Raw genomic sequence first — 8964 nt, 5'->3', positions numbered from 1 at the left:
CACTTCTCTCCATAATAAGGCGTAATTCCTCTGATCTGAAAATGTCATTTAATTTCATTTTTTTTCTTCTGCCGTACAAAATAGAATATAAAAATACAATAAAAAGTTGTTACAGAAGTCATGGCTGCATGTTTTTCTTTCATATGAAGGCATCGCTGGGTTTGCAGGAGAGAAAGTTAAAATGTGCTTCTCGAATAAAAACATGCAAAACAAGAGGAAACAACAAACGGCACGAAAACAAAGATAAAATATAACACTGCTCTAGTTTTAAAGATGCTTTTTAGTTGCTGCATCGATCCTCTGACTCATACTGACAGAAAAGGACAAAAGTAACGGCACCCCTGCTAAAAAATATATGTAAAAAAAAGGCTTAAAATTCATTTTTTATAGCAGCAGCAGTTTTATGAAACTCTGCCCTTTAATTCAGCTTATTTATTCAGAGGGAAAACTGAAGATATTGAAGTGAATAACTCCTTCAAATTACACTTTTTATTTCCTTGTACAAAAACCTAAATTTCCAAAACTGTATTTTTATGTTTCTAGAATAAAATTCTGACATGAAACACTTTTATTTTAAAATGGAAGAGAAAACCCATTTAAATGAATCAGAAGAGTAGTCTACACGGGAAAGTAAATCAGGTCTACTATTAGGTACGGTGGAGGAGTAGTGATGCTCTGGTCTGTCTTCTGAAATATTAGAAATTGAGCTACACAGAGTGCAAAACATTATAACCGTATCAGGTCATTATTGGAAGAACTTTGACAGACTTATTTTTCCTCTCCTGAATTAAACTCAAATCAAATGACTGAATATTTAAACTAGTTTCAATTTCTTTATAATACTGCAATAAAAAAAATTAATATATTTAGGTGTTTGCATCTGTATTTTGGATTCAGTAAGCTACACATTTCTTACATGCCTTATTTACCAAAATGAACCCCAGAAGATCCGGTTTGTGGCTGCAAATTACGGAAGGCCAAAAGTGACAAAAACAAAATCATTAAATAAGTTCTTAAAAAACTGTGATCATTTCAGTAATAATGCAAAAGTTCCTGTTTTAACTGAATATTTAGAAAACTTTCATGTTTTGCAAACATTTTTATAATTTAACAGAAAACTGAATGTTTCAAAGTGATAATTTTGATAAGATTTAAACACTTTAATAGTAATAAAAGTGTTTTATATCTATTCTACTACATTTCATCACTGTTTGTAACTCATTAAGAAGCCGCTATCATCTGATTGGCCAATCGCAAGCGTCTAACTCAGGACCAATCAACTTGTCTTTAAAAGTATAAGCCCCGCCCACTGATTTTCTGTTTTGGTAAATGTGCCGATTAAATGACATTATGAATTTATCACACATGATTTTTATGCATAATTTAATTCCAAGTCATAAAAAAATATATTAACACCTTGAACTAATTGATTAGATCTTACTGAAATGATCACATATTATTTTTTTTGAATTGCTTTGTGACATTTTTGGTCTTCTGTACTGAATCCAGACGTTTGAACTGTGAAAATAAAAAAGCCTTTGTCTGTAACATTGTTCCTTCTCTCTCTAAAGGCACGGTTGTTCAAGCTCAAACAATACTGTAGTGTGAAAGAGGCGAAGGCATCGTCGTGAAAAGGAGTCACGTTGGAAACTTTTCCTTTCTTGTTTCTGGGCCGTTAGGCTTCCAGTTTAACCATTGTTTTCATTCACCTGTCGCTTTATGCTGGGAAAGTTCTGTGCTTGCATTTTTCTTTCCCCAATGATAGCTTTTACCACGTTAAGCTGTGATTGTTGTTTTTTCTTCATATATGCATCATTAAACACCATTGATAAATGTCACATTGAAGGTGAAATGCTCTAAAAGAAGCACTCACCCAAGGGAAAAATGTAATAAAATCTTAGCATATGTCCCACAGTTTAGTGTTTATGGATGTTTTTTTGTGTGCTGATAAGTAACACCAGTATCAGTATATTAACAATGTTATTAATAGTCATTATTGCATGGCATGGCAGCTCAGAGAGACAGGAATCAGTTTAGGAAGCCCTTCTCCGGTTTGGGGCCCACCCCCTTGTAAAGCCAAACAGCTGTCACAGATTGTAATTTCAGGATATTCAGAGAGGATCTTAATCTGGCTTTGGGATTTTAACAGGAAGGCACGTTTGGTAAAATCATGGGCGTTTTGAAAGGGGGGTCCTGCGGTTTATTCCCGGGGTCGCTGTCGTCCGGCGGGCTGGTTTAGACAGAGGCAGCAGCAGCAGCAGCAGCCGGCTTGTTCCCAATGTTCTGGTCTCTTGTTGGCTGAGCCGCAGGCCAATGAACGCGCCAGCAGGTGGAGATGGGTGGGTCATCAGTGGGCGGAAAGGTCAGAAGGTCAAGGGGCGGGGCGAAGGGGGTGGGGTCATGGGTTAGTTGCCGTGGCAGCTAGAGTTAGACGGACAGAGACGGACAGACGAGGAAAGGAAACAAAAAGGGAACATAAAAGGGAGGGGGGGGGACATAAAAAGAAAAAAGATAGAAGAGAGATTAGTGTCAGCTAGTGGCGTCGGGATGACAACAAGGCAGATCTAGTGCGGTCCGCGCAGCGTGAGGGTCGCTACAAAACACCTCCATGGGTAGCAGAGAACCATCCACAAAGGCGGCGCGTTGAGGCGAGGAACGGCGGCTCAGAGCTGCTCCCATGGAGGCATCTGCAGGGGTTCCCCTCCTGCTGCCAGACCGCCGCTATACTAATACTACTCATGCTAGCTGGGCTAAGTCTAGCACAGGCAGACAGTGAAACCATGTACGAGAGAGGGAGGCAGCATGGTTTCATGTGGGTGAGAGAGTGACCTTTATGTCCAAAGAAAAGTTCTCCAGGCCTTTCACTAGCTGACAAGTAGAGCTATTGTTTAGAGCAGCAGCAGGAAGATCTGGATGATTAAGAGTCGTGATTAACTGATTATTGGTTTACGGGTCCATCTCAGTACAGTAGAACATCACTGAAAGGGGACTTCAGTCTCATATATTACATAGATCTAATACAAACAGAGTGATGTATTTCTGGTGCTCTGTTTGCGCTGATGATTACGGCTTAATGAAAACCCAGGAATTAATTTGGGTCATAATTCAGCCTTAAGGAGGAGACCGTTTTCTTAATAGCTACCCAGCAGACACTACCTGAGAGCCACAAACACTCGTTGACTCCTGTATCCAGATGTATTGGTGGAAGGTTTAGTGGAAGGAAAAAGTGTAGAGAATAAAGTCCAAACAGGAAGAGGAAAGAAACGTTTAAATCAAGAGTCAGGAGGAGACGTGGAGAGGAACAGGAGCCTCTTTCCCACTGAAAATGGCGGGTTAACGCGTGTTTTTCAAACATGTGTCGACCCGCTAACAATCGGCATTTGGGTCCCTTCCCACTGGCATTAAAAGCTGGTCTAACCCCTCACTGGTAGCTGCGTGTCTGGTGACACCATTACGATAGGTTAGCGTTGATGATGTCATCAGTGCGATAGAAATCAGGGATGTAAACAATGGAGAGCAGAATAGAAAGAATTGTTTCTCTCTATTATCTGTCTGAATCCCTCTCATCAGAGCGTCTCCATGTTTATCCAATGAAAACAGAGTCGTTTCTGGTTGTTAGATCAGAAGCAACTGGCGCTATGTGTGACGATGGTATGTTGCGTTCAATGGTATCACGTATTTTAGCGCGTCGACATTGCTCTGGTGTTCCCACAGCATGCCGATCAGAGCCAAGGCGATTTTAACGTGGGTCGCTTCAGCATCAGTGAGCTGTTCCCACTGCCACTAAAAGCCCATTGTTCCTGGGTTTAAAAAGGTTTTTCACCAGATGGGGCCACTAAAAATCTTTGGGTGGCCACCAAAACTAAAAGCCATAATTTCATGGTTTGAATCGACTATTGTGGAAAACCTGCCTGTAAAAATCATAAAGCTTCAGTTAACACCTCCGCATAATGGAATGAAATGCTAAACTGATGTTACTACAATTTCAATTGGTGGCCAATGGGGTGGCCAGGGCATTGCACAGAGTAGACGTGGCTACCGCTGGCCATCCTCTGGTGGCGCCACTGGTAAGAGATGATTATCATCTCTGAGCAACCTGGACATTTTACAGGCCCGTGTTTCCTGTTGTTGAGATGTGGGTTATTAGCAAACCAACTCGTGCCAGCAACCTCTTCTGACCTAAACCTCACAGAGCATCTGCAGTATTGCCATGAAAACAAGCAAAAGGAGCCCCATCACGTTAATTTACGCCGCACATTACGTAGGCATGCTCCTCAATAGGCCTCCTGCTTTCAAAACCCTTTTTTATTGTTTTTTATGTAACATTTCTTCTGCTTTCAGAGATTTATTTGGGGATTTAATTAGTCATAAGCCATAATCATTCCAACACCTGAAACTTTTCACTCTGGATGTAATAAATCCCTCAAAAGTGTCACTTAAAAAAAAAAAGACTGAATTCCTGAAATAATTCAAGTCTTCAGTGACGCTCTAACGTACTGAGATGTACCCGCTTCGGCTATGAAGTATTAGAGCAGCGCCTGCTGCGGTAAAGACAGTGATGAGAGGTTAAGAGATGATTTTAGAAGGACTTCAACAATTTCACAGTAAAAAATAAAAAAAAGACTAAACTACAAGAATTTTCAGGCTTTGGTTCGCTTTAGAGATTTGTTTCAATACTCATCTTTATTGCCTTTTAGTGTTTTTTTGTCCATCTTATACAACATGAGCACAACTGCTCGCACACACACACACGCGCGCACACACACACATATATATATACATACAAATATATATATATATATGTATATATAGTAGCTAGCTAATCCATTTTTTCCATTTCTATTGCATATAACAGTCTGGAGGCCTGCGAAATCGAGAAGGTCACCTCATCTTAAATACACAGAGAAAAACACTGCCTTCATCGTCACCTTTGTGATGACTAAAACAGTAGTAGCTACACACTTTTGAATACAGTTTACATGGAGACACTTCATCTATAAAAAGCATATCATAAAACAAAACAAATGTACAAACTAAAAAACAAAAAACAAACTACAGGTATTTCCAAGCAATCTTGTTCTGTAAGCTTCATTTAAGCACTTAAATCCTTAAAATCCCTATATACAAATTTATTTTTGCAGCTAAATACATGGTAACAGCACCACTCTGGCTAGGAAATAAATGAAAGTTGTAAACAGTCCCAATGATAAAGTCCAGTGGGCGACTGATAAGACCACAAACAACAGTATTTCATACAAAAGAGCTCTTAACACAGACTTCAGTAGTTATCACACGCTGTGTTTTCTCATTTTTTACTTTAACTGTTATGTAAGAATTGGGAATTACACAGGATTTAATTCATTATATATAGATAGATATATATGTGTATAAAAACAAAACAAAACAAAACAATAAAAAAAAAGAAAAACTGTGGAAATCTAGTGGAATGAAGCTGAGCATAAATAAAAGTTTCCACAGTGTTTAGGTGATCAGAAGTAGTACCGAGGAGGGGAAATGTAAAGTTTCCATAAAAGACGGCTCAGAGGAGTCACAAGGGCCGGGTCACATGAGCGGGCCCCTGGCCCCCGCGAGGCCACCCGCTTCAAGCAGCTGTCATTTAGCCTGGTACGGTTTCATCTTTTCTCTCTCTTAAGGCATGCCGTTTTAAGGGACTCATGTAAACGGAAATTGGTCCGTTGGTCTGCATGCACACACACACACTCACACACACACAGAGTGGCTGGTGAGCTAACTAACCTCTGTCTGTGGTCACTACCCTTTGGTAAGGATGGATTCTCTTGTCGTGGCGTCGTACCTTAGTGGTCATGGCACCTGCTAACAGCCATTGATATTTCCCCCCGAAAACAAAACACAGAAGGGTTACTCGTCAGAAAGACAACAGACAGCCCCACCCGTGGCACCAACGTCAGTGACACCAGGAATTTACCAGGCGCTCCAGGCTGAGGGTGAAAATAAGTGGAAATAAAAACAAAACAAAAACATCTCGTCTCTAGGACCTAGAACCTTTTGTTGTTTTGTGGCCTTCTGCTCCCTACGGAAATCATTAATCCACACCGCTAGTCCTCAACTAAGCTTCGCTAGTAGATTCAAAATCAGCTTTTTAAGCAAAAAGACACGTTTATAGCTCTGTGATCAAAACAAGTTTTTACCGTTAGGTTAGATCGCAAACAGCAGCTCTAAAACATCTACAGGTTCACTAAAAAATGTGTTAAAAATTACAAGCAGAAGCTGAGTCATTATAAACAGGTAAGTAGTTGTCACACCACAATGCTAGTCTGCTAATACAATAGAGGGAATTAAACGTGGAAACAAACTGACTTTCTGCTCTGAGGGATAACTACGCGGGTTTATGTGGGGGGGGAATGGGGGTGAAGGGGTGTGTGTGTTGGGGAGGGGGAGGGTCTCTGCAAGCCAGTCCAGGTGTGTGCTAAGAAGGGGTTGCTACCGCTTAGCCTTTGGTTGGGAATGCCATACCTGCAAAAACACAGGAAGAAGGGACTGTTAGCCCAGCAATGAGCTTCAGCAGGTTCCTGTGGGTCGATTGGATGTATTACAAGAACTGGACCCGGCAGCCAACTGGTTCCGCAGGCAAACACGACCCAAATGTTACCAAACCAAGAGTAATAAACACAGATTCACGGATTGACATCAGGATCAATCTCTTCCAACAGGATCGTTGTGCTAATTTAGCGCATTTAGCTAAGAGCTACAGAGAGCCTAATCTTTTTCTTTTACTTTACACTTGAACTTGTTGATGACATCTACCAAGCTCCTACGCTGCGGCTTAAATCGCCTAAAAGTTACTAACCAGATGTGAAAATGTCAATCTGGGATTGATTATTGGGTGGCTGTCTGACACAGGCTACGTTCACACTGCAGGCCTTAAAGTCGTAGGGAAATGGTTGTTCCGAACGTTGCATTTCCGAATTCTCCTGAGTGGTGCCCGACTTTATACGAGTGAATAAAGTGAATGTGATTGGTCGTTTATCAAGGGGGTGGGATTGTTGTGGCGGAAGGTTAGCAAGCAAGTTTGGTTGTAGCCGGTTCATCTGAAGCATCTTGCTAACCGGTTAGCAACTTAGTGCTAGTAGGTTTCCAATGGGAAATTCCATTGGGACCAAGTAGCACTAAATTGGTGACTTAGAAACGACGCTGTCAAGGAACGCTATGGACAGAGGAAACATGCAAGAGGAGGAGAGTTTAGTGTCGGAGGTCGTGGATGAGTCTCCTCCGTCATCCATTTTTTATTTAGAGGAGGAAAGCGGGGACGAAGATGTTGTGGAAGAGGACGCCAGGGCGGCAGAAGCTTGGTTTGGTGTAGAAGGCTTCCAGCCGTACATGTTTGAGCCCTTGCCTCGCAACGCTGCCAGTTCTGTTAGCTCTACGCCTGCCGAAGACACAGACGTCCATCCCCGTGAACACTGGGACGCAACTCAATGGGAAAGGAAAGGATTCTGGTTTCAACCGGTGCGTATATTAGCTGCGACATATGAATCAAGATGCTATGACTGAAAAAATTTGATTGACAGATGACCGTTGATATATGATTGGCCGAATTTAGGTGTTCAGGCTGACGTAGAACTAACTGGCCTGCAGAAGATAATGGAAAAAAACCCTCAGATTTTAAGACTACATTTTGGGACAATATCATCTGTAAAGAGCACATTTATATACATGTTTAAGCCAGAACGATTTGATATTTAAATATGACTTCCCTACAACTTTAAAGCTCAATTACGATTTTTTTGTGGAAAATACGATTTTTTTGCGTTGTCGTTCAGATTTCCAAATATATGCGACTTGTATGTGATCTTCTGTAGAGGTAGAGGATGTAATGACGGGTCAAGCCAGCGTGTTCTGTGTCTATGGAAGTAAACATGGATGGTAGTGCTGGGGCGCATCTAGCGATCTTTCCAAACCTTAAAAACACAAACTTTTCAATATGGTGTAGAGTAAAAAAATGTTGAGGTACGTCTGTTCTTAGCCTCACAGGCTCCAAACGAAGGTAATGAGAGATAAGGGTGATTCACAAAGCTTCCTTTATGGCATGAAGGGTAGGAATGTTGTTTTGAGAAGATCTATCTGACCAGTGGAAGATATATTAACCTCACAGGGAACGGCTTTGATGAACTCAAGTTATTTATCCTCCAAATGTTCAAGTGCGAGAAAGTTCTTTATGCAGTGGGTGGGTTGGTTCCCCTGGAGGGAGTGTGTGTGTTGCGATTTGGTAAGGTATAAATGTATGAACTGAGATTGCCTCAGGTTGATTAAATTTGAACATTCTCTTGCAAGAGTCTCTGCTTCCTCCTCACCTTAACAATGGTTAAGCATAAATGCAACTCTCCGCATCATCATCCGCCATGTTTGTTGTTTTTCTTGCCACTTCTGCGTAGCAAGACGCAGAATAGACACCTTTGTCAGGTATTAATGGCGTCCAGGTCGGATGAATGCGACCTGGCCGTTGAGACACAGGTCACATTTGAAAAGATCAGATTTGTATCGGATTCAAGACCGCGGAGCCAAGTGGCCTGGGTCGCATTGGGAAAAAATCGGATCTGAGTTGTTCAGACTGCCATGAAAAGATCGTGTCCAGGTCGCATATGGGCAAAAAAAATCGGTTTTGGGTAACTTCAGGCTGCAGTGTGAACGTAGCTATAGAGAAACTGAATTTTCCAACTGGGGTTGAGTTTAAAAAAAACAAAAACAAGTTGATACTATAAAACTCTCCTCTGTAAATTCAGAGGTTCAGATCCGTCTCTAAATGGGTCATGTGACCCAGAGCGCCACTGCAGTTACCAGATCTGCTGGGGCCCTGCTTTATGCCAGTGATGCTATATGATTGGCTGAACATCGCTACAGGACGTAAAAGATTGTGACGTAAAAGAGTAGTGATCATCTGTCTGAACGGTCAGTTAACTGAGTTCACTATAAATTCCACTATAT

At 41.4% G+C, this 8964-nt stretch overlaps 1 protein-coding gene across 3 annotated transcripts in view; it reads right to left on the bottom strand.

Annotated features, from left to right (window-relative positions):
* Positions 1-1348: 1348 nt before the first annotated feature.
* Positions 1349-8964, bottom strand: part of LOC107090926 (protein quaking-B-like) — a 38375-nt gene continuing 30759 nt past the window's right edge. The window contains exons 7-8 of one of the 3 annotated variants that reach the window (XR_001481503.1): positions 5758-6519; positions 1349-2421 (exon numbers count right to left, since the gene is read on the bottom strand). Coding sequence is in view for 2 of the 3 variants with exons in the window: in XM_015384570.1 (XP_015240056.1) it covers positions 6470-6519 (50 nt within the window). In the remaining variant the exon portion in view is untranslated. Of the gene's footprint in view, positions 2422-4496; positions 6520-8964 lie in introns of those variants that run through there. The other 2 variants (XM_015384570.1, XM_015384571.1) reach the window with 2 other exon arrangements.

The sequence above is a fragment of the Cyprinodon variegatus genome, unplaced genomic scaffold (genome assembly GCF_000732505.1).
Source record: "Cyprinodon variegatus isolate N-32 unplaced genomic scaffold, C_variegatus-1.0 Scaffold316, whole genome shotgun sequence".
NCBI lineage: Eukaryota > Metazoa > Chordata > Actinopteri > Cyprinodontiformes > Cyprinodontidae > Cyprinodon > Cyprinodon variegatus.
The sequence above is the reverse complement of the archived record's forward strand: the minus strand, read 5'-3'. Positions and strand labels throughout refer to the sequence as shown.